Source organism: Dunckerocampus dactyliophorus, chromosome 5 (genome assembly GCF_027744805.1).
Source record: "Dunckerocampus dactyliophorus isolate RoL2022-P2 chromosome 5, RoL_Ddac_1.1, whole genome shotgun sequence".
In the NCBI taxonomy this organism is placed as follows: Eukaryota; Metazoa; Chordata; class Actinopteri; order Syngnathiformes; family Syngnathidae; genus Dunckerocampus; species Dunckerocampus dactyliophorus.
The window spans coordinates 18,051,957-18,076,997 of NC_072823.1; the positions used below are offsets into that span (position 1 = coordinate 18,051,957).

The following is a 25,041-nucleotide window of genomic DNA, read 5'->3' on the forward strand; positions in this document are numbered from 1 at the left end:
CAGAACCCAAGTTGGTTTCAGCTTGAGGTCGTGAAGAGATGGCCGGACATTCTCCTTCAGGATTTTTTTGGTAGACAGCAGAATTCATGGTTCCATTTATCGCAGCAAGTCTTTCGGGTCCTGGAGCAGCCAGAAACAGCCCCAGACCATCACACTACCACCACCATATTTTACCATTGGTGTGATGTTCTTTTTCTGAAATTTGGCGTTGCTTTTACACCAGATGTAATGGGACACACACCTTCCAGAAAGTTCAACTTTCTTCTCGTCCAAGTATTTTCTCAAAGGTCTTGGGGATCATCAAATGTTGTCAGGGATGTGGTTCGGGGTTTTGGGCTGAACTCCAAAATGCAGACAACTTAGTGTGAGTTAAAATGCGAGTTTATTGATGCTCAGAGTTCATGAATAGGGGGTGTGGAATGTGGGAGGAAACTGGAGTATCCGGAGAAAACCCACGCACGCACGGGGAGAACATGCAAACTCCACACAGAGATGCCCAAGCAGAGATACGTTGTGTGGCCAACATGCTAACCACTCCACCGCGCGGCCCATCAATCTGAAATTAGTGACAAAAAATATTGATTTTTTTCATGAATATTCACGTTTTTTTTTTAGATGTACAATACCTGTATGTTCCCTGTGACTGACTGGTGTAAAAAATCAGCTGGGATGGGCTCTAGCTCACCATTGACCCCAATGAGGACAAATAAATAAATAATTTATTTATTTGCATTAATGTCTCTTCTGTTGTTGCTTAATTTATTGGTATTAATGTTTCTTCTGTTCTTATTCATTTTCTTGTGTTTTCTTTCTTTCTTTTTTTGGGAGAATGAAGAGAACAACAATTTCATTGCATAGTATAACTGCCTGTTTTACTGTGCATATGACAATAAAACTCTTGAATCTTGAATCTTGACAAGATGGATCGATAGTGAGGCAATGGAGAAATTAATGGAATACACGTTTTTTGCTTTTGTACCCTTGACAACTTTGTACCTTGTAAAAAATCTGAATCTAATTAATTAATATAAGTAATGAACACCTAATACGAAGCTTCACAATTTGGTATGTTATTGCTATTTATTTGTTGCCTCTGACCTGTACTATTTGTGTGAAGTGGCCTTCACTGACAGTTGTTAATGAGATTTATTATATTTTCTTCATTTACATCAAAATATTAAAGAGAAGCGTTTCGTGTGAATGTGCATGTTGGATGGAGACGTTTGTATTCGGCGTGGGATCGTTCTTTGGACATGGCCGTGCGTTGTCAGTGGGCAGCGTGACTTTTCGGGCATCGTGTTTCTGAAATTTTCCACTCGCCCTGATGGGTTTGAACGCAACGCGGGCGGCCAGGACAAACAATAGAAGTGCTTCAGCTCAGCCGCTCCAAGAGGCGGCAGATGTGAAGAGGAGGCGCAGGAGGACGCACCGGCTATTCAACGTCGAACTGAGAGGTGAGTCAATGTTGACGGGGAAGACATTCCATCGACCTTTTTGTTGCTTTGGTTTGATGGGTGTATGGATGGTGGATGGAGCTCACAGTCGCGGTCACTTTGAAGTCTGCTCTAGCTACTAGCATCTACACGGAGAGCTTTTCAAGCAAGCCCACCTTGACTCATTTATAATGGCGTCAAAAACGATAGCGATAACCTTTAAAGGCTCAATTCCGACCATCATTTCAGCTTGATTGAGTCCGAAAAAAAAAAAATTGGTTGGTTTAAAAAAATATTTATATTTACATTTTTTTGTGTGTACAAATGAGTAAAAGAGACACATCTTTCGCACAAATCATTGGTAACTGGGAAAGATGGTTGTTTATTCGTAGATTTAGTGACTGTGACAGATTTCCATAAGCAACATAATTATTTGCCCTGGAGACCGAAAATGTTATTTCGGGTGATTAGGTCAAATTGAAACATTAGAAAGTAGCTTAGTGCTAGGGCAAGGCTACCGGTTCAGTTTCAACCAGAAAATGTATAATTCATAACGTAACTACAATGTCACTGACTTTTCTCATTACAGTACATTTAATGAATTCAACTCTGCAGCCGTATGCTTTGACACACCTGCTCATTCACAAATAAAATTAGTACATCAGAGCCAAAATGACCGGTATTGACCTGAATATATGACGGCTCCTCTTTTCCAAGAGCCCTTTTTGGGAAAATATTTATGGATACTTTTTCAAATCATGTTTTCAATATCATCCATCCACATTAGAGTTACAGGTCAGGTGTTTTATTAATTATTTTTTTTTAGCTGCTTACAGTTGTGTGGCAACTCTTGTGTGGCAACTCTGCACCCATCAATTATCTTGAAATTAGCATAACTCCTTTGTTGTTTGCTCAGAGTGTGTTCACAACAAATAATTGGACAATTTACCGTATGACTTTTTTTTAATGTCAGTGTGAACAGCACAATTCCGATTTTTTTCAAATGCGACTCAGGCCTCATTTGTGTGTGGATATAAATCCGGTATGTATGCGATGCGACTGCAGTATGAACGGTCACGTCGCATATATCCGACCTATGCGTCATCGAAAGGTGTGTGTTTCCATGCTTACTCGATGTAGGCAGTCATCGAAAGGCGTGGCTTATCGTGCAAGATTAAGGTACTCACCGATGTAAGCAAAAGTTCTTCTCATCTGAAAATTACTTTTAAAAGGTATTATTGAAGCAGCTCTCGTGTCTCACCACCATACAGTATACCCAACAACACACAACAGAGTTTTAAAGCATTTCATTGGTTAAGAACCGAAAATGGTCATTGGTTGAATTTGCAGCACGAGAAGGCCATATTTACTGAAAGCAAAAGCTATTTCAATCACTAACATTTTAACAGGCCAAGTTAGATGTTAACATAAGATCCCTCCTTCATTGATATAACTTTCACAATTCTTACATTGAACTTGAGTTTTTTGAGCGTTTCTGCTTGAATTTCTTTGCAAGATGTCAGAGTAGCCTCCCAGAGCTGCTGTTTTGTTGTGATCTGCCTCCCACCTTAATAGGTTTTTATGGTTTCTCTTCTTTTATGCCCATAATAGCCAATGACAGAGAGGTAGGTATTCTTTGCATCATGAGATGGTGCGTTGTCATGCATGAAAGTCATTTTGCTACAGAAGGTACTGTACGGTTCTTCATATTGTACCAGAATGTGGTCAGTCAGAAACTCTACATACTTTGCTGAGGTCATTTTCACACCTTCAGTGACCATAAAAGGCCTGCCAGCTCTCTCCCAATGATTCTGATCCACATGACTCGGCCACCTCCTTGATGACGTCACAGCCTTGTTGAGATATGCTGGCCATATTCTACTTCCTAGGCTCCCAATGTAGGGTACCCCAATTGTAATGGGGGTATGTGAATAAAAATGAAAACATTTAGCGCCTCCCACTCGCAATTACGAGTGCACCTGAACACCTCATGGCGCAAGGAGAATGGAGCAGAAAGGAGGCACAGCACAAAGTTGGTAATTGCTCAATGTGATCATATGAACAAATAACTAAGACTAACTAATAACTTTGATGATTATTTTGTACATTAAGAGTGTTTAATCTTGACAATTTCATTTATATTGGCGTTTCAATCTCCCCACGGCGCAGTGGTGAAAACCAGCCGTCACTGTGAGTGGGATTCCCTCCTAAAATGAGGCTTTATCGTTGGTTGTATGTATTTTTGTACTTCAGATACTGCTTTGTCATGATTATTAAACATTCCCCTTCAATTTAGTGTTAAATGAGTATGCAGACTTAAAGCATAGCCATTGTGTGAGGACAAAAAATGTGATGCTCAAGTTCAACCCATTCAAACAGAAGGATGCCAACATCAGACTGGAATAAAAGATATGCAGTATCAGTGCTCATGTGAAACTTTATCAAAATACAACCATGCAAAATACAAAATTTTGACCCGGAATTACTATAAAATGAGCTAGATGTAGGATGATCTACTTATCAGTGCTCATGTGAAACTTTTACCAAAATGTGACCATGCAAAATACAAAGTTTTGACCCGCAATTACTATAAAATGAATTAACCAATTAATTATGTTCAATATTTCAAGTTAATAAAAATAAAAAGGTGTATGTTTTTTAAGTGTGCAGGAGTAGAGTGTACATGGCTTCAGGTCAAATGTCTGAAGGGGTACAGTCACTGTAAGAAGTTTGGGAGCCACCGCTCTACTTCATCCATCCGGACCACCCAAGATTGCATGGTTGCAATTGGTAAACAGGATGGTTTGAAAATTCATCTTCATGTATTTGTTGGCCCACTGCAACCGTTTCTGCTTGTGAGTAGGGTGGCCAAATATTATCTTTACGCATGACTGCAAGCCTCTGGAGGATCGTACACCTTGAGGTTCATAGGACTTCAGTGGCACCAGCAGCTTCAAATACCTGTTTGCTGCTTTGTAATGACTTTTTAGCAGGTGCTCTCTTGATTTGATCAATTTGTCAGGCAGAAACTTTTGTTGTTATGCCTTTATCAGCACAATCCTGGCTGTCATCTGAATCAGCCACAAATTTCTTCACTGTACAATTTTTTCTGTGACTTATTGAATGTTTTCATGTCTTGTCCAAGGCATTGCAATATTTGCCGGGTTTTTTTGTCAGCAGAGAGATCCTTTTTCTTTCCCATATTGCTTGATATCTTTGGCATGCTTAATAATGTGGAACATCATTTTTAAGTAGTTTTCTTTCAATTGGGCTCACCTGGCAAACGAATTATGACAGTTGTCCGAGATTGATATCAGTAATTCAAAGATCCCCAAGACACAATGCCACCCATGAATTTCATTGAAAAAAAAAAGTTTATATTAACAAACTAAAATTCTATTTGCATAATAATTTGGAACACAGTATATACGAAGAGCCAGTTCACACACGTTATTTAAGGACATGCCAGAGTCAGCGGGCCATGTGGAAGTGTTGCAGCCCTGCTGAGCTTAGTTTGGGGTAGGTTACACCACTGGTAAATTGAAACTACAGTAAAAACACAGACCATTAAATGTGGTCTTTAAAAAGGGACCATTAGAGGTGCATAGCCCATTAGGCCAGTGGAATAATACCAAGGTTACCTGCATGGGTGTTCTAAGTGTAATATTTTTATTGATATTTAATTATTGTTTACTTCTGGGCAGCATTGCACAAGTCTTCTCCCTGTAGCACATTTTGGAAGGATGGCACTATGATACTACTACTAGCACAACTGTAACGGTAACTAAAGTTTACCAGCAACCTTTTCAACCCATTCTCACATAAATAATTAAACTGTATTGAGAACCAGTATTACTACTGTTATAGCAAGGAAGTATGAAGTAGGACGTATGATGACTTTTATTTTGTTCAGTCTTTAATGAAGGTGACAAATCAATATTTACATTTCTTTGTCTGCACCTTATCTGCACCTTGGTGTTAATATTGTGTTTCTCTATATGTTGGCAGTATTCTTGCTTGACAAGCATGGCAGTGAATGTTACTGGACTCGCGGCTGTTGCTGCCTTTTATGTTGTTGTCCTGCTAACTGGCATCTTGGCATCGCGAAAATCTAAGAAAGTGGAGAAGAAATGCACTGGCAAAAAGAGCGAAGTCTCCATTATCGGAGGCCGCAACATCAACGTCTTAATAGGAGTTTTTACCATGACAGGTAGACTATTTCTCTTCTCATTTGTTATTTATTGACTGTTGTATTTGTGTCTGCTGCATGTTTAATTATCAAACGGTCACCAGAAAGCAAAAAGGCCCAAACCTGGATTTAACACGAGTAGTCCGTCTACAGTTTGGAAAGCAGTATATAATTCATGTCCTCTGAAAATACACTATATTGTACATATTTCTTATTATTGTCACTTGAGAAGATAAAACGGTTGAATGACTGAAATGTGGGGGGTGTCTTCACTGTTGTGAGGTAATGTACCTCCCCATTGACACCATCACTAACCATCATCATGTCACTCAGGTGCCAATTAGGTGGTTGTTTGGTACTTTTATGAGTTTAAATCAATAAGTGTAACATATTTGGAAGCTTTTGGGTTGAAGATGGACCAAAAATAACTTCCCACACTGATCGTTGTTGGTTGAATGAGTACAGTACCAGTTGGACACACCTAATTTCTAGCAGTGAATAAGTATGTCCAATCATTTGCTTGGTACTGTAAATTTAACCACTATTTTTTAGTCCTGAAAATCCTTTGCTGTCATTGTGTTGTTTGTAAACCTAGCTACAGTCAGGTCCAGAAGCATTTGAACATTGAGTTTTTATTTATGATTAGTTTTTATGATTTTGCCTTTTTTGAAATAATAAAAAAAAAAAATCAATAAATAAATCAGCATGTGATTGAAGTGTAGATTTTCAGCTTAATGTAAGAGGTTTCACAAAAATATGACATTTACTGTTTACTGAAATTGCAGCTCCAGGTACATTATGCAGATAATCTTCATTTAATTTGCTGAACTGAAATACTTATAATATAATTATAAATATATTCATGTTTAGTACTCAGAATTGGAATACTGTAAATTCCGGGTTGTAAGCCGCAGGTGTCCATGTCAAAGTGGCATACTGTGCCGCACACAAGTCTGTGAGGACCAGTCAGCTCTTTATTTGACAGGATCCAATCATGAGCTATGAATAATCTCATGAGCTTTTCAACCCACTAAAAATTGCAGGAGGTCATTACTCAATATAATAGTCTGAGTCACCGTTTCATCTTACAAGCAACATTAAACTTATTACTAAGCAACTAACACTCAAATGTTATACCTCAGAAATACAGCAACATGTATCAATACAAGTTTTATATGAAAAAAACCAACATTTTAAAGTGTTCCCTTAATACATTTGCGTTTCAGAAAATCATTTTGAGAAGAATCAATTGGAGGAGAGCATAGAAAGCATAGAAAATGGCTGCAATGCTGCTTTTGTCCACCATAGGGAGCCAGAAGACCCGGAGCCCACTGCAAAAAGAGGGAATGTGACGTCATTGCAGCACCTCAATGAATGCGTTGTTCAGACGCAATGTCTTATGGAAAACCTTTAAATGTTGGCTTATTTATTTTGAAGTCATATTGGGACATGTTTGTATATTTGTATATACAATATTGAGCATTAAGTTGCTTTGTGCTGAATTTAGTGCTGTTAGCAAAGTGTTCTTTGAAAGATGACACTATAAGTCAGACTGGTATGTTGTTATACTGGGTATATATACTGACCTCCACTGACTTCCAGTGGGTTGACAAGCTTGTTGTGAGTGCACTGATAGCTCGTGATTGGCTCCTGCCAAAGAAAAGGCCCTGTCACACCTTGACAATTTAGCCAGCTTGCGCCAACATATGAAAAATTTGGCCAAAAAAGTTATGGGTAAGTTTTGTATAAGTTAAGAGCACGCTGAATCACGCCGGCATACGTCATAGTACGTCCAAGTCGTCCAAAAATTTTGTGCATGCACAAAACTTTTCGACGTATGTCAATGTATGATTCATGCGTCCCGCATACGAGGGCAATAAGTTATGCGATCGTTGACGCCCGTTCACACACGTTATTTGTAAGTTACGCACAAGTCGTACGTCAACATACATTGAGACAAAACTGTGTCTTCTTGGCTCTCTTCTTGGCAAGGGTTGGCTCAGAGGAGATGGAGGCTGTTGTGTTTGCAGATACAGTACATTATGCTATGCCTTGTAGTAACTCCATTTTTATACTGCTACATCCTTGACCAGTAGTGGGCACTATGACACTGGGAATGGAACCAACAGGAGGGGAAGAGGCATTAGAACCTGCATCTCCATCAGAGTGAGAGTGGGAGGGGGAGGCTGTGGGTGGTGATGGATCCCTCCGTCACTGCCCTGATACTTCTTGGCAGCGGTCTTCGAAATTTTTTTCGGCATGATGCTGATGTTGACACTGCGATGTCTAGTGAGGTGAGTCATCAAGTGGCATCCTTTTTATAGGCTACGGCACGTGGTCGTCGGCCATACGCTGCCGTGCGGTTTGCATAAGTTAGACTGGCGTTGGGCATAAGTTGTGAACGCCGGCAACACGCTACGCATTCGTTGGTATAAGTTGTCTATAAGTTATAGAAACGTTAGTTATAGTAAAGTTATAAAGTTATAGTAACTATATAAGTTTCTAATACGTCATGTATACGTCAAACTCGTTATGAATACGGTATGTATACGCCCAAAATTGAAAAAAAACGTCGACAGTTCAACGTATGCCATCAAAATGATCACGTCGTGCATGCGCTGGCCAAATCGTCAAGGTGTGACAGAGCCTAAAGAGCTACCGCTTCTTCACTGACCCGCGAGTGGCACAGTATTTAAACAATTAGTAGTAGTTCTGAAGTAAAGGAGAGGTGACAAGATTAGAATTTAGCCATAAATTAGCCGTACCGCTGTATAAGCTGCAGGGTCAAAGTTTAAGAAAAAAGGCTTATACACCGGAATTTACGGCATGTCTGCTTCATTGATTGCAAAGGATTTTCATCTAGTCCTTTACAGTGTATTTGGACAGCGGTAGCTGTCATTTTTTTAAATAAATTAGCAAAAATCGCAAAAAATATTTTTCAGCTTGTCATAGGGCGGGGTTGCTCAGACTATTTTAGCCTGTGAGCTACTTTTAAAATGACCAAGTCCCAAAGATCTACCTCCTACTATAAACAAAGAGAATTTATATATTTATAGTATACAGTATGTTTTAGTATTTATGTACATTGTACGTATGTATATAAGGGGTGTGCACACTTTTTTAGCATGCATTTCCCAATTAATCATGAAATAATAGTTTCACAAATCAAAGTGTAGATAACACACATTTCTATGGTGGGAGTTCAAGACGTGGATCAGACCCATGGAAAAAATTGACAGGTTTTCGGCGTAACAAGCCGCTACAAATAAGCGGATATTTGCTATAGATAAAGGCATCTTACCGCTGAGTTAGTTTAGCCGTAATCTGAATAATAAAGATGAAAGCTGCATTTCCGTGTGGCGCTTGAGACGACGTCTGTTTACTACTTAATTTTTTCCTGCGGAGGCGCAACAGCGAATGAAGAGAGGAGCTTAATGTCAGCTAACCAATGTCATATGGCGTCTACAAAGTGACGTTTATGACACGTGTGACATGATCGACCCACAAGGCGGCCGCAATTGACGTAATTGGCACCCCTGTCATAGGGTATTGTGTATTGAGTTTAGATGAAAATAAATGTCATCCATTTTGGAATAAGGCTGTAACATACAGTAACAACATGAGGAAAACGTGAAATGCTTTGAATACTTACTTAATGCACTATATGTTTTAAAATGTTTTTCCTGCATTTTCACACTTTAAAACGGGACTGGAAGGTTAATGATTCTCCTGGCTGTTTTCATTTGTGTTTTCTTTCAGCGACATGGGTTGGTGGAGGCTATATTATGGGGACTGCTGAGGCTGTTTATTCTCCCTCTCAAGGTGTCGTCTGGGCTTTTGGGCCTGTTGCATATCTTTTGAATTTTGTTTTAGGTAAGTATCCAAAACGAGAATTCTTTTGTGTTTACAAAACCACAAAAGAACCATTTTATTGCCCCCTCTAAATGAAAGAAGTTCTGAATTTGTTGTATTATATCAATATCATGTGTTTACTGCAAGTCGACAGGAGATGTGAAGCATTTAATGTCTCAAGCCAACAGAATCAAATCAGTGGTCATTTGTGAGTCAGCAGCAAAGTCTGATCATTCATTTACATGTTCTATTGTCGTTGACATGCTGGTCGTTCTCTTGATGTTTGTATCTATTTTTTAAGATGATGCCATGGTTGTTGTTAATATCTTACACACGATATTGCTCCAAGGCTTTCAGCGTGAAGAGGTGGTACCTCTTTGAAGTTTAGATTTTGTAGTAGTTGTCACATTCTACCTGTGGGAGTTTTCCGATGAGCATCCTTGAGTTTTGTAAGAATGTTCCTCTTTTTGGACATGTCTCCAGAGTTTTGATCAGCCACAATCCCACCAAGTCCAGCAGCCTTGTCAGACAAGTAGGCGTTCTTATATTTAACCTGTAAGTCCAGTGCTGGTCACGTGTTAATACCTACTAGGATTTCATTGAGTTGGGTGATGAGATGTCTTCTGATGGCGAATACCACATTGTGGAAAACTGATCGCAGCAGCTTATCCCTTCCAGAGTAAACTAGATCCACTCCCCCTCCTTCATTTTACCAGCCTTCTGCTTTTTAGGGTGGTGTTATAGGCAGTGTCTCATGCTGCTGTACAAACTGTAGGCAGCAATGGGTTTGTTCTCATCAGGCTTCAGTCTTACGTATTTATATTTTTCCAACAAACATGCTACTTATGGAGTTTTACACTCTTAACTGGCAGAGGTGTGGATGCAAGTCACATGACTTGGATGCAAGTCACATGACTTGGACTCAAGTCAGACATTTTTGATGACTTCATAGTCGACTTAGCAATATCGTCAAAAACTTGCAACTCGACTTGGACTTAGACATCACTGACTCGGACTTTATTCTGATGACTTGAAAATACTTCGGATTTTCAGTGTGTGTTGAGTAAAATGTGTCCCCATTCAAAGTATTTAACTAGCGTGACCATTATGTAATTTACAGCAAGACAACAAATTCTGCATCACTAAAGCATCGATTAACGTCCAATCAGGTTTAAGATCAAACAACAAGTGTGTGCAATACATTTCTGAGTGTCAGACTGCTGGATGATGGCAGTGATTAATAGCGGGATGTGTCAGCATACTACTGAACTTTGAGATAATAAAAAAACAAATTGCTGTGTGCAAAAACTGCAATATAAGAATAACAGACGGAGAAGTGACAACTTCGAGCTTTGTTTGGCACCCAAAGTTGCACAAAGTTGAATTTGTGCTCTGTGACATTCTATTTTGGCAAAGTTTAACAGTTTGTATTGAAGAAACAATGAATGTGTGTGATCCCTATTACCTACTCAGATGCTTGAAAATGCTTAATTTAGGCAAAAAATATGCAACATTGGCTTAAATACGGATATATTTTGACTCGGTTTGTCAACTATGCCTGCTGGTAAATAGCATCTTGTAACCCAAGTTTTAACTCGCAGTTCAAAGCAAAAAGAAATGGCTCGCATCTAAAAAAAAAAACACACACTCTTTGGTTGGAACACTCGTATGCAAAGGTACCACTGTATACAGTATATGACAATTTAAAAAAAATACCTGCAGTACCTGCGCTCTGCTGTGGCAATTCAGTTCAGTGACGGTAGTTACAAATAACTTGTCAAGAGAGCCATCTGCCAAGGATTTGAAGCTAAACTTTCTACTCAAAATGCCCTTTTCTTTCTCCAATTCTGCTCAACATTTCTTCCCACTTGTGGCTCCACATCATCTGCCAAAGTGCTGTTTCCTTAAATTACGTTGTGAGTCGAGAGTTTCATTCACTTGGACTTCACTTGACTTGAGACTTGCAAATCTTTACATGAGACTTGACTTGGGACTTACAAAACACTGACTTTCTCGCACCTCTGCTAACTGGTGATCCACAACCCTTATTGAGAAATATAATTGTGCCACCAATGTTGTCATCCCCTAGTGAAAATTTATTAAAACATGTTGAACTTTCTTCCTGTGCATTGCTAATATTTTTACAGTAAAATAATGTACCATGTATAGAGACAGATGAATTTCCAACTTGTCTCATATTGACTCCCACGTAACTTGAATCATGATTACACTTTTCTTCAAAGAGAATGTTAACACATTTCATTTGCCTGGTCTCTTTTTATCTTTCTCAAGGAGGATTATTTTTGGCAAAACCAATGAGGTCAAAATGCTACGTGACCATGTTGGACCCATTCCAGCACCGCTATGGTCAGATGTTCACGACAGCAATCTTAATTCCTGCTTTGATCAGTGATATTTTGTGGGTTGCCACCATCCTCGCTGCTCTAGGTCAGTAACTGCATTTTCATTTTTGCTTATCCTTTTACTGACATAGTTGCATGTGGAAAAGACTGACTTTAAATAGGTGTGATAGAGATGTTAATTGACTATTTTAAAATAATGTCATATTTTACATCATTCTAAAAGATCAAGGTGACTTCCAGCATCATCTTACAGCAGTGTTTTTGGGACCAGGGACCCTTTACAGGAGATACATTTTCCAAGAACCCCCTTATAATCCTTATGCTGATTTAAAAAAGAAAAAACAACCTAGATGCCATAGGAATTATTTGTATTTCAAACATTTCAGCCTAAATACTTCAGACTTGTTTCATAGAAGTGAATTTAAACAAATTTAAATGATCAAGTAAAAAATCCTAAAGCTTACAGGAAATGAAGAGTCCAAATGAACCCACCGTTTTAATACCAGTTTAAAGTGGACGTATTTGGTTCAACTTAAACATAATGATAATATTATTGTTAGTTACTGCCTTTTATTAAAATGACTGGCTGGCTGAAATGTGAACTGTTAATTAAGCCTTGGCTTCATGGATTCATTTGCACCTGATGACACATTCAGCCTTTTGTCATTGTTCTTAATAAAAGCAACCACCATGAAACTGTTGTCAGCCAGTTTAGCCAGTTTAGCTTTTGCGCCTGTTGATGAAGTGGGTGGACTTAAATATTTGTTTTATGTGCTATTAGATTAGCAGCAGGAGTTGTGCACTTTGTGTGTTTTGAAATTTACTCACCTGAATGTGAAGATTAATTGGCCCACAATGTTTGCTTAATTGGCCTCATGGTCTCCATCTACAGTTGGTAGCCCCCTCACAGAACTATAATATGGCTGAGGCCTCCCCTACTTCCCGAAAACTTTTTTATGCTCACCCAGAGTCTCTTCACTCTGTAGAAACTAAAAAGCTATTCATTTTTGCCTTAAAATAGTTATTCTAAGCAGCTTGAATAATGTGCTTCTTAGTTTTTCTCAAGATGCTACATCTCCTTTGAAGTCTTCTAGTGCCTCACTGCCCCCCCTTGATTAGTACAGCATTATAATTAAATATAATTATAAATGCAAAACATAATTAATGTAAATATAAAAATGAATATAAATATAAACATATAATTAATAAATGTAGAACATTCCCATCCCAAAAGGTCAGACGACAATCGAAATGTATGAAAACTGAAACATGCGAAAACCAAATGCAGTCAAACCTGTCTTAGCGGCCACCTGCCTATAGCGGCCACTGAAAAATCCCCCGCGGAAAATGTACGTGTTATAGACCCTGTGTATAGCGGTCACCTGTCTAACGCGGACAGCGATTTTGTATCCCTTGGTCAATATCTGACCGCATATAGCGGCCAAATTAGCGACTCAAGCAGAAGCTTCATGCACGAAAAAAGTTTTGTTTTTTAATCAATGAAGCCGTCGTGTGTAGACTTTAATTACTGAGTCCTAGCTCAGTCACAATCATTCACAAGATGCACACAAACTGTCAGTTGTTCCACATAAAAAAGTGACACCGTTTATTTCCTGGTGTGAGACAATGTGCACTGGCCAATACTGTAATGCCCCTTGTTGTGGGGAAGGAGAGACTCACGTCGCCGATGCACTTTAATCGCTTTATTAACAGCGGAGAACACTGCAGGACTTTACATCCACGCCAACATAAACACACTTCCCAACTCTTTCGACACTTGTGGCTAGCACTCAGCCTAGCGCTCCTGCTCGGGACGCCCACAGTTACTTCCCGATGAACTAAAGCTGTAATGACACTCTGCCGTATAAAAAGTAAAATATTAAAAACAAATATAACAAAAGACAATACTAGCAAAGCTTTGTTCTGTGGGTGGTGGAGAATAAAAATACAATACAATAAGTCGAGTAGTGCTTTACAACTTTTATCCACAGTCCCACAGTGCCCTCTACTGGTCAACATTCAAAATGGCAGCCAACCTGTCTATAACCGGCACCTGTCTATAGCGGTCACTTTTCCTCCCTTTAGTGGCCGCTATAGAGAGGTTTGACTGTACATGTTTCCCATAACAAATAAGGCTAATCCAATTAATCACTTCCAGAGAATCTCCGCATACCTCACGATACGATACAATTTGCGATACACGGCTCACGATAACTATAATATCTCAATACAGTGATAGGGTGAAACAAAACAAACAAATATTTAAAATAACTTTATATTGTGCAGCCTTCAGCTGGAATAGACTCCATCTTAACCATGACCTTAATGAGGACAAGCAGTATATAAAATGGGTGGTTATTTTGCATCATATTTTAACCAAGATACAACCAGAAAGGGTGTGGAAACAGTAAAACTGTTTTAGTGAAACACAACTGTTAACTGGATTTTTATTTTAGGTGTCTGACAACGACACTATTTTCAACTCATTCAGAAAACACAACATTTCATGTCTGCCAGGTAGATCAAATCTATTAGTAGAAACGTAACAAAAATACTTTTTTTTTTTTTTTTTTTACATAACAAAAATACATGTTTTCTGTAGTGTAGCATTAGCGATGTAATCACCGGAAAGAGACAGATAATGACCTGAATAAGGTTGAACAGCTTGAGCACAATGTTGACAATAAAAGACCTAAACTAAACACGTCTCTTGATTAACATTTAGCGTTTAAATATTAAAAAAAACAACAACAGTTCTCTTACAAAGCACAGTCGTCTCCGTGAGCGTGGTGATGAACAAGGTAGCTGTGCATGTCTGTCGTGTCGTATTTTCGTGACATACTCCTTACATCCTTGTCCAATCCACGCTATAAAAGCCAAAGTGAGTACACACTTTTCATTTCAACTATGCTAGCACATCTTTGCGCTTAACTTCACCGGCCGAATCTGCCATCGAGCGGCATTTGTTTGTTTTTTCTTCTTCTGTGACTTCCGACCAATTTTGTTCCGCTCTGGCGAGGAGCTCCTTCTGGGTCCGGTTGTTCAAAAGTCGGTTATTTTAACCACTGGTTAACCCCTAAGCACCGGTAAAATTCTTAATTTCTAACCTGCCGTTAGCTAACCGACCGTTAAATATGCGTTGTTCTAAAACATGGTTAGTCACGTTGTTGGTTAACAGCACCGTGTGGGTGACGTCACTAGTCAGCGCCAACATATCCCAGAAGTACTCATTTTGTTGACTTCCGGTTTAGCGAAAACATTTTATAGCGAAACGAGTTAACTAAATATAAAAAAAAGAAATGAAACAAAAATCCATCCATCCATCCATTTTCTATACCGCTTCTCCTCATTAGGGTTGCGGAGGTATGCTAGCGCCTATCCCAGGTGACTACTTCGGGCGACAGGCGGGGTACACCCTGGACTAGTCGCCAGCCAAATATTTTACTTAAATATATTACAATTGCAAGTAAGCAATATTTAACATAGTTCCCAGCTTTACAGCAAAATGAACCTCGGTCCCTACGCCAAATACCTGAACTACTTAATCAGCCTTCAAAGTAAGAGCCCAGACGCGCTTAACTTAAAAATTTTTAAATTATATTTTGCAACAAATGAAGCTAAACGTTTCACAAATTAAAACAAGCAAGCAATTTAGGAACGACACAATTAAATAAAAATGTTTTTGATTAAAAATATTTTGAAAAAATATTCTGAAAGTCGGCTCGCCTTCAAAGTAAGTCATAGGGTTCAACCTAATATTGGTGCCAAGATAATAATACGTATAAGAGCTATTCATGTGTAAACGACACATGAACAATATTTATAAAATGTATGTTTTATTTGTTATTGTTACACAAGTGTACAGAACACAGATTGCAATACATTGCAAAGGCAAGACTACGTACACCATCAGAATTACAATTCCTATGGAAAGTTTTAAAAATAATGAAACTATCGCCTCAAATTTCACGTTCATAAAAATACAATCTCGTGACGCCGACAAAGCCTCAAATAGCTCTATGTACAATTATTCCATCAAAATAGTTTTAAAACGTGACTAAGATAGAATTTGCAAGCTTAACACGGTTCAATAAAACTATTTTCCGAAAGCATGTTTTTCTGTCTTGCAAATATAAATAATTTGTCATGTGCTGAAAATCTGCAATGTACAGTAAAGTGTGAAGTAATGCATAACGCAGACATCAGCAATGCACGTAAGGAGACATGACAGTAAGGCATCATGAAGGCAGCATTAGCCGCCAACTCCATCTTGAGAGTTAACCACCTAACCACCTAACCAACGGTGGTCCTTAGGTGTGTTAACGTTAACGTCAAGTTAACAGCCGGTTAAAGTTAACCGAGTTTTGGGTGAAGAGCCATGCGGATGCTGTTTCATTCCAGTTCGTTAAAAACTTAACTTTAAAGAGGATGGTTAGATCTTTCTCACTTGATTGTAAACTTCATTAGCAGGTACAATCATCACTACGCACACTGACCTAGCTCACTTTCTGTCATGTGTCTTCGTTGTGTTAAAAACGTTTACCATTCTCTCTGCAACCTGGGTTACCAGGGAACCTTTAGAGTATATTACACCTCTATTGCAAAAGACGTGACCTTTGTACTTTGCTATGACTTGGCACTTGAAACTTTTTTGCACCCATACTGCAAAAAAGCCCATTTGTCAAACACTCGGAAATACGCAGTGTGCTTGAACACCTCATCAGCCCAGGCACAGTGTTTATGATGAGGAAGAAAGGAGACAGAAACGGAGTTGTGCATCTGTGTGCATTCTATGAACAAATATACCACCCACACACACATAATAAAGATAATTAAAGGATTCCCTTGCTGGAAAATGTTTATTTTGTCCCAACTCTAAAGCAATTTCTGTCAAAAACCAAATCCTGTGAAATCCATGGTGTGTGAAAAATGAGGTACCACTGCACCTGTACTGAGAAATGGTATGACACCACATAGTTCAAGCCTTAATGATGATGATAATAATATATTTGACGTATATTTTACACACTGGTCTAATTTAATGCCTCTTGGGATGCCAAAAAATGTCAGTTTATCATTGGCTTATTGAAGCACAGTAAAGGTGGCTTGAGTGTGTGACACGTTTGGACCAGCCATATAAAATGTTGTTTAGTACTGTACCGTCTTTGAACATTTAATGTGGTTTCCAGGTGGAACGATGAGCATCATCCTGGAACTACCATTTATAATCTCCATCCTGATCTCTGCAGCTGTCTCCATCGTCTACACTTTTTTAGGAGGCCTCTATGCGGTGGCATACACTGATATCATCCAACTGATCTTCATATTTGTCAGTCTGGTGAGCTATCGAGAAAATGAGTGAAAATGTCAAGGCAGAGTTTGTTTTTTGCTACTTGTTGCAATTACTAACTACTTTGTTTTCTCTTTTAGTGGCTCTGTATTCCCTTTATTATTACCAGTCCTGCTGTTATTGGCGCCTCACAAGCAGCTCATTTCAACCAATCACACGTCCACTCATGGGTGGGAGTGGTGCGGCTCGAGGATGCAGGAATATGGACAGATAATTTCTTGATATTGGTCAGATATTTTTGTTTATTAAATGACTTTATTGTTATTTGTTTGGTTTAAAACGTAATTTTAGGAGCAATATAAAAACATTTCATAAACAACGCACACAGAAGACTGTCATTAGTCACATTTAATACAAGAAACATACTGTGGGTCTGTTTTCACAGCCATCACTGTATGTTGTATGTGTATATGTGTAATGGATGCCAGCCTGTGAGGCTGTGCAAGTGTACGTTGGTAAACCTCACTCCCTCTGCCTTAAGAGCTGCGCTGAACACACGGTAGACAGTCAGGGCTTTCGGCCGTGTGGTCAGCGCTCTCGCCTCCCATTGCGAAGGTCCTGTGTTTGAGCCCCAGTGCGGGCGGTGCGAAACAGGGCGAGTTACTTATGTAATTTTTTTATATGTTCAAGTGTACATATGTGTACTCGTGCTGTATCTGCAAGGAGGACATACATTGTATTGGGAGTCGTTTATGTCCCTCCCCTCTTGTAACGACGTGTAGCAAGTAAAAACATGCATGCATCCACAAAGCTCACAATATTGGTTTGCCTTTACATTTTAGATTGAAATCAACATATTACGTAGTTTTAATTACATGCAGTCAGAGCCGAAAATATTGGCATGCCAAAGATGCCAATGTTTTTGGCCATCACTGTGTAAATTAGGCTGATTTGTTTGTATTCCATAAACATTGGCATATTTTTGACCGTGACTGTACATATCTGGTGACGAGTGTACTCCTGATCATGGCTCTGTATCATTTCTTATAATTTTATGATATAGTTCAACCTTGTAGTCAGAGAGGAATTTGTCATTCTTCCAGTACTTGTCCAATATTTTTTTTAAAGGTGTCCATTGCCTCTGCATGGAATACCACTGCTACCTTTGCCTGATTTTGACATGCATGCATGCATCAGAAATGTATACCTTTTGTCAGTCTTCTGCTCAGAACCTTATTATAACCACATTTGGAGATACCTTATTTTCTCCTGTGGACATTTTGCTGACAACAGTGGCTCTGCTACAGTTGGTACCGTCTTCAACCTTACTAGCACCTCAACATACAGTATGTGAAACCAGACCCTGGAGTAGACACCCTTTTTTTAGTCTGGTCTTTATCCATGTTATTAGCTGCATCTCATCCCATAAAAATAACTGGTATACTCAAATGAATTGATAGGAACCTCCTTATGTGTGTTGTAGACTATAGGAGGACTGGCATACCAGTCTCTACACCAGAGGATCCTTGCTGCAGCCTCCTCAGCGAAGGCTCAGATTACCTGCTTTGCTGCAGCTGGCTTAACTTTTATCATAGGAATCCCCTCAGTGGTCATTGGAGCAGTGGCTGCTTCTGCAGGTACACACTCGGCCATGCACACACACAGGAAGCGTAATGCGTGCGTGGCACCATACCACCCTGGGCTCCAGGGACATATTGACTTGAAAGCAGTGTTAATTTTGACAGCAGTTTGTAATTTAGATTTTGTATGAAAATGTAATTTAGTTTGTCATATGCTCATTTAAATTGATTTAAAGTCCACTAAATTTCACAACATTTTAGTCAACTAAAATTACAGCAAATTTTTTCAAATGAAGCATAAAGGAGAAGGCATCTTTAAGGTTTCCTTGAAAACAACTTTATTTAGCAAAGCATCTCAATAATAAAATACATCACAAAAAGTCAATTTGACACTAATCTTACTGTTATATTACCTGTAATTAAAAACTATTTTTTAAGATGTTGAATAAAAAATGACACAGTACAACTACTGTATGAAAATGCATAATGCACGAGGCATCTATAGTACAACTCTGCCCTTTCGCCATAATAAAAACAGCAGTAAACATAACATCAAAATCATACAGCCAATTTATTATTTAGCAAAAAAAATGAATTACATAAAAACTCAACACAAATGATGTTAGTTAGTTTGCAGATATAGCAGCAGAAATGTACATATCTTTTCACAGTCGTCACTGCATGTTGTATGTTTAAAATGTTTAAGCTGACTTCAGACCAACATGACCAGGTAAGACGCGAGTCTCCTATTTTTGTTTTTTTCAGCTTGTAACGATAAATAAGTTAGCAAATGACATGTATACACATAACACGTTATATAGGCATTGCTTTTTAAAAATTTTCCAACAATTTAATCATAATTTACTGTTCAATGGCAAATTGAATCACCCAATTTTAACGTGCGTGCTTCAAAAATTGTATTCATATATCATCTATTTTAAAACATTACCAAGACTGTCAGTAGTATGTTTCTTTAAAAACAAAGTAGCATGTGTTGTGTCTTCATTGAGAGATTTACATGACACTAAGTCCCCAACTAACGAACACAATTGGTTCCAGACGACCGTTCTTAAGTCAAATCGTTCTTAAGTCGGGGAAAACGTAATATTACCAATTATATAGGTACTACATGTACGTATATACATATACAGTATATGTATGTAAATATGAGTTTGGATGCAGTAGTAATATTGAAGGAGGATAATTAATGAAAAAAACAATAATAAAAATGATATAATAATACGTAATGATAAATATTACTTACCTTTGAAGAGGAGTGGTCGAGCATACGTCATTGGTAGTGGTGGAGCAGGAGGAGGAATTATTGAAGAAAGGACAAATCTTCGTTGTAGACTCCTCTTTGTAATGATAGTGGATGCCATTGGTACAGAAGTCTTCACATGTTCCATAATTTGAACCTTGCCTTTGTAAATTGTTCCTATGGTTGAGCGATTCACTCCATAAACATGCGCTACATTAGCCCTTTTTTCACCACCGTCCAACTTCCTGATTATGGCCACCTTTGTTTCCATAGAAATTGCTTGACGTTTCCTACCACTACTACTAGCACTTGCACTCGATTTATCAGCCATGATAACGGATAATAAACGTCTCTGTAAAGTATCGAATGGGGTACAAACGGCGTGCTCCGAGATGTTATCAGTGGTATCAGATGGTATCAAGTGCAGACGAACTGAGAAAGATCGCGCGAGAGGGATGCTGCTACCCACCATTCGTAGCGGCGGAATGGCGTGCAATACAAAAATAGCGCCTTTGTATTTCGAAAAAATTTAAATGACAACATATGGCAATTTTCTAAAAAAAATAGACCAGTCGGCTTGTGTTCGTATCTACGAGTGTTCGCACGTCGGATGTTCGTTAGTAGGGGACTTGGTGTACCTGGAAAAGTCCCAACAAGTCAGCGAATGGGCAGCAACACAGCTGGATGTCAGACAGCTACATTATTGTGACCTGACGTTGGCGTGTTGATACTGTACCTGCAGATCTAACAATTTGATACAGTGCGCTATGGATGTATTGTGCCACCCCCTCCGACTCCTCTCTTCAGGGTTTAAGAAGAATTTTACATATTGGCATCAACAAAGGGAGGAAGTTGGGTTGATGTGCGTCATTAAAAGCAAGTCTTTGTGAGAGCTAGAACTTATGGTGCTAACTAACCAGGCATCATACATACTTCTTGTCACCATCACCATGATTTCTTTTCCCCCTCTATCTCTGTATCTACCTCATCCGCTCTGTCTCCTTCTTTCTAAGACTGGAACCAGACAGAATATGGTCTACCCCCACCTTATGAACGCGGGGAGGCAGGGATTGTTCTGCCGTTGGTCCTGTCCTACATCGCACCCACCTGGGTGTCAGTGTTAGGCATTGGTTCTATAGCAGCAGCAGTTATGTCCTCCATGGACTCTGTGTTGTTGTCATCAGCATCCATGTTCACACAAAACATATACAAGACAACGTTGAGAAAGCAGGTGTGTGCGTGTGAGGTGTGTGACTGGCTCAGCTACAAGCAATGCAACACAATATTCACGGAATCTACCCTCTTCCCACAGGCCTCAGAGAGGGAGCTGCAGTGGGTGCTCCGTGTTAGCGTGCTGCTGGTGGGTGTGGCTGGAACCAGTCTGGCTTTTAACAAGAGCAGCGTGCTTGCGCTCTGGCTGTTAGCTTCGGATCTACTCTACTGCATTGTGAGCCCACAGCTCTTCTGTGTGGTGCACCTTGGCTTTGTCAACTGCTATGGTGCCACCAGCGCCTACATCGCAGCGTTGCTGCTGCGCGTGTTGAGCGGCGAGCCAGCGCTGGGCATCCCTCCTGTGCTACTCTACCCGGGCTGGAGGGAAGAGAAAGGAGTCATCAACCAGTATTTTCCCTACAGGACTCTGATTACGCTTATCTCTCTGGTGACTCTGGTTCTCGTATCATGGCTGGCCCAGCTGGCCTTCACTCAGCAGCTCGTTCCGCAGTCCTGGGACATCTTGGGTGTGTTTGACAAGAAAAAGGAGACAGCACAAGAAGAAATTCCAATGCAAATTTCGAATGAGGATAAGAACTCTATCCATAGTACAGCACTATAGGCTCCTACTATCTGTCAAACCTCATATTATGCACACAGTTTTTATGCACACTTTTCTTTCTATATTTCTATATGACACATTTAATCAATAGCTTCTTTTGTACACAAGTAATTGCAGAAGGGGTGTTAAATTGTAAGTCTAAACAAAGAGGAAATTTTACATCCACTAAGGGTGCACTCATAAGTGAGTACTCTGATCCATATTCAAGCTTGGTACACCTTTGAAGAGATGGGCCTGGGCCCATGATGAATGTAGTCGCTCCTCCTGAAATTTTACTAACTAAGCTGCCAATTTTCACAAAAGAAAGAAATACACTGCCAGGGCAAAAAGGTCACTACCTGGATTTAAATAAGTAAGAGCCTCCCATTAGATCATTTCTGTGTTTCAGCTGGTAACAAGCTATTTAACTCTAACTCTTAACTGCCGTGAGTAGCTTCTTATTTGTTAAACAACCATGTCTAAAGACACGTGGTCGAACAGAAGCAGGCCTGCCAACATCGATGCATTTCTCGTACACGGCATGCATTTTGAGCCTGAAATATGTTTGTACACTGCGTTGCTCTGGAGTGTGCATATTATTGCATATCTCCGGTTTCCGAGTTCAGTCTCTGCGCCGAGTTCGACGTGCGCATCCAAAAAAAATCCTTGAGCTTTATCTACGCTGACGGTTCAGGCTGTGATTGGTCGACTTGGTTATTTCCTGTCTGTATACGACTTGTTCAGAGGGCCGACACTATTAATAAAATTTCTCCAAGGTTGGCAGGTCTGCAGAAGGGTCAAATTATTGGCATGCATCACGCATCAGAGCTCATCTAACGAGATTGCTAAAACTACTCAAATCAGGATACTAACTAACGCATTATTAAAAAATGGAAGGACAGCTGTCCACTGGTGGGGAGACTTTTCACAGTGGTCCGAATATCCCATCACTGGTACAAGCTCTTGGCGAAAAATGTATGCATGCCTGAACAGAAACAATTGTGACTTGAAGAAGCGTGTGGAAATGATGCCACAGTGAATGAACAAACCTAAACACGGTGAAATGAAATCTTAAGTGTGTGACCATTTTTTAGCCAGGCACTGTAGAAAGACAGAAATAGCAATTCAAAACCCACGGTATGCTCCCTCACGTGCTCACTATACATGTGTGTAAATAACAAAAATAGATAATTCATGCAATTTGTTGATCCCTCCATTTAGTAATAACCCACAAAGTCAGGAACATTGCGCTAATACAGTGTTGTGTAATGGAGTGATGGTGAAGAGGTTGAAGAACAAACACTGAGCAGTGTGAGTACAGGTCGGTGAGGGACGAGGGAGCAGGGGAATCCGTGTCAGAGCACCACAATTAAGACCTCAGAATTATGATCTTAACATTGACGCCCTTAACAGTCACTCACAGAACATACATACTTTTACAGGCGTATCAACAATTGATACTTTCAGATGTTATTCTAAAATCAATCCATGTGGTGTAATGATGTATCTGTATGCCTAGCTGTTACACTTCTTTGTACTCCGTAAAAACTGGTGGGGATTACCCACCTGAGAAACGTATTTTAAGTGTCAGATGTTGACCAGTAGTTTGCAACATTTTCTACTCTTTTTGAAATGGGTTGTTTGTGGGGAGCGTGTTTATTCAGAAAGAATTCTGACTGCATTAATTGTGCTTTCCAAAAATTAAATATTATGTAGAACTGTGTGCATATGTCAGGGGCTTATATAATATAGGCAGCATTGCTTTTACATAGATTAGATTCTTTCTGTGAAAAGCACCAGTTAACGTGGAAGCGTGCATACAAACTAATGACGTTGTTTGGACAACAGGGGGCGTCACGAGAACATGAAAAGGTTTTGCACAGTATTGGACTCATTACACGCTGCACACACATAAGTACTGCAATTTAGAGAGACATTATTTGTAAAATTATTTACTTCTACTAACCGTACAAGTCTAATTAAGGATCTAAATACATACATAACCTCGGTTGTTTAGAAAGTTTTTTAAAGCGGGAATTGAAACTACAGCAAAATGACAGGCCTCTGATTAATGATGACTTCTATTTTATACCCACACATTTGTCAAGCTAAACAACTAGTAACTAGTAAATCAAAAATAATGAAGTATTTGTCCTAACTGGTATTGCAGATTTACCCAATTTTCTTTTTTAGTTCTCCATGTCACATTTTACTTGCAGCCAGTAGAGGTGGTTTGCAGCCTGAATAAATTATATATTTAAAAAAATTGGGAAAACACATTTAAAACATATACAGTGATCGCATTTGGGGAGGTGGTTTATGGTAATGGGTTAATTTGATTTGAAGATTCATGCAAGTTACAGTGGAATACATCACATAATTCAATTCACAATTCCACATGTCCAAAAGGAGTAGGAAGAAGCAAAGTTTATTTAATTTTACCCCCCATCCGTTCCACATCTTGTGCAGTACATTTATTCACTTGCTGTATTCCATATATGATTTTTTAATGCATAGAATAATGATAAGGTAATGTAACATTATAATGATGTAATTAAGATTGTTTTCACAATAAATTTAAGTAGAATAAATAAACGAGCCGAACGATTTGATGTTTGAATGGTGTAAAACGGTTGAAAAATTAAGGAGTTAGTGGACAAAAAACGGCGGAAGGATAATACATTTGAAAAATGGTGTGAATGTCCTGAGGGAGCATTCACACAATAATAATAGAGACAGGCATAACAAAACAAGTTCAAGAGTGTCCTTCCTTGTATTTAGCAAACATCAACTGCTTGTATTGTTGTTGTTTTTTTATTTGCTCATGTTGGTGCATTGAGTTCCTCACTCAATCTGTCCCATAATTGAATTCCACATACTGAAATGCTGTGGGTTTTTAGCGTTGTTCTCGCATGTAAGTGTTGTCTTGGATGGTATGGTTAATATTTGTAAGCAAAAATTATATTGTAAAAATACATATGCTATATTTTGGGGGTGTTTGTTTTACAGCGAAACAGGGTGTGCTTCATACAATTTCTTGTAAACTTAAAAAGTTGCATTAAAATCTTAACTTCTTGTGAATAATTATATTGCATTTAATCAATGAGTCTAGTGGCTTAGTGTTTACTGTTGTAAAATATGATAAACATAAATAGAAGAAATATAAAAATACATTTAACTACCTACGAATAAAACAGTTGGTACACTTGCCGTATCTAATAAGAATACAATACAAGACCTGTGTAAAGAAATGCCTTTTT

General features: G+C 39.0%; 1 protein-coding gene across 4 annotated transcripts; it reads left to right on the forward strand.

The window, feature by feature from the left end:
• The first annotated feature begins 1,302 nt into the window (after positions 1-1,302).
• Positions 1,303-24,853, forward strand: LOC129181901 (high affinity choline transporter 1-like). 4 transcript variants are annotated; one of them, XM_054777657.1, is made up of 9 exons: positions 1,329-1,454; positions 5,442-5,643; positions 9,382-9,495; positions 11,767-11,922; positions 17,027-17,175; positions 17,268-17,414; positions 18,611-18,764; positions 20,982-21,199; positions 21,281-24,853. In XM_054777657.1, exons 2-9 carry the CDS (start codon positions 5,460-5,462, stop codon positions 21,800-21,802), a joined length of 1,644 nt encoding a protein of 547 aa, XP_054633632.1. In that variant the 5' UTR covers positions 1,329-1,454; positions 5,442-5,459; the 3' UTR covers positions 21,803-24,853. The 4 variants fall into 4 exon arrangements, with proteins under 4 accessions (XP_054633633.1, XP_054633635.1, XP_054633632.1 ...); XM_054777659.1 differs by having other exon boundaries at positions 17,087-17,175; XM_054777658.1 differs by lacking the exon at positions 5,442-5,643 and having other exon boundaries at positions 1,303-1,454.
• The last annotated feature ends 188 nt before the right edge of the window (positions 24,854-25,041 follow it).

Bases quoted from the DNA above. Each gene is read 5' to 3' on its own strand.
- LOC129181901 (XM_054777657.1), top strand. From the start codon at position 5,460: ATGGCAGTGAATGTTACTGGACTCGCGGCTGTTGCTGCCTTTTATGTT. The intron at 17,176-17,267 runs GTGAGCTATCGA...TTTCTCTTTTAG, and splicing joins TCTTCATATTTGTCAGTCTG to TGGCTCTGTATTCCCTTTAT. The intron at 18,765-20,981 runs GTACACACTCGG...CTTCTTTCTAAG, and splicing joins AGCAGTGGCTGCTTCTGCAG to ACTGGAACCAGACAGAATAT.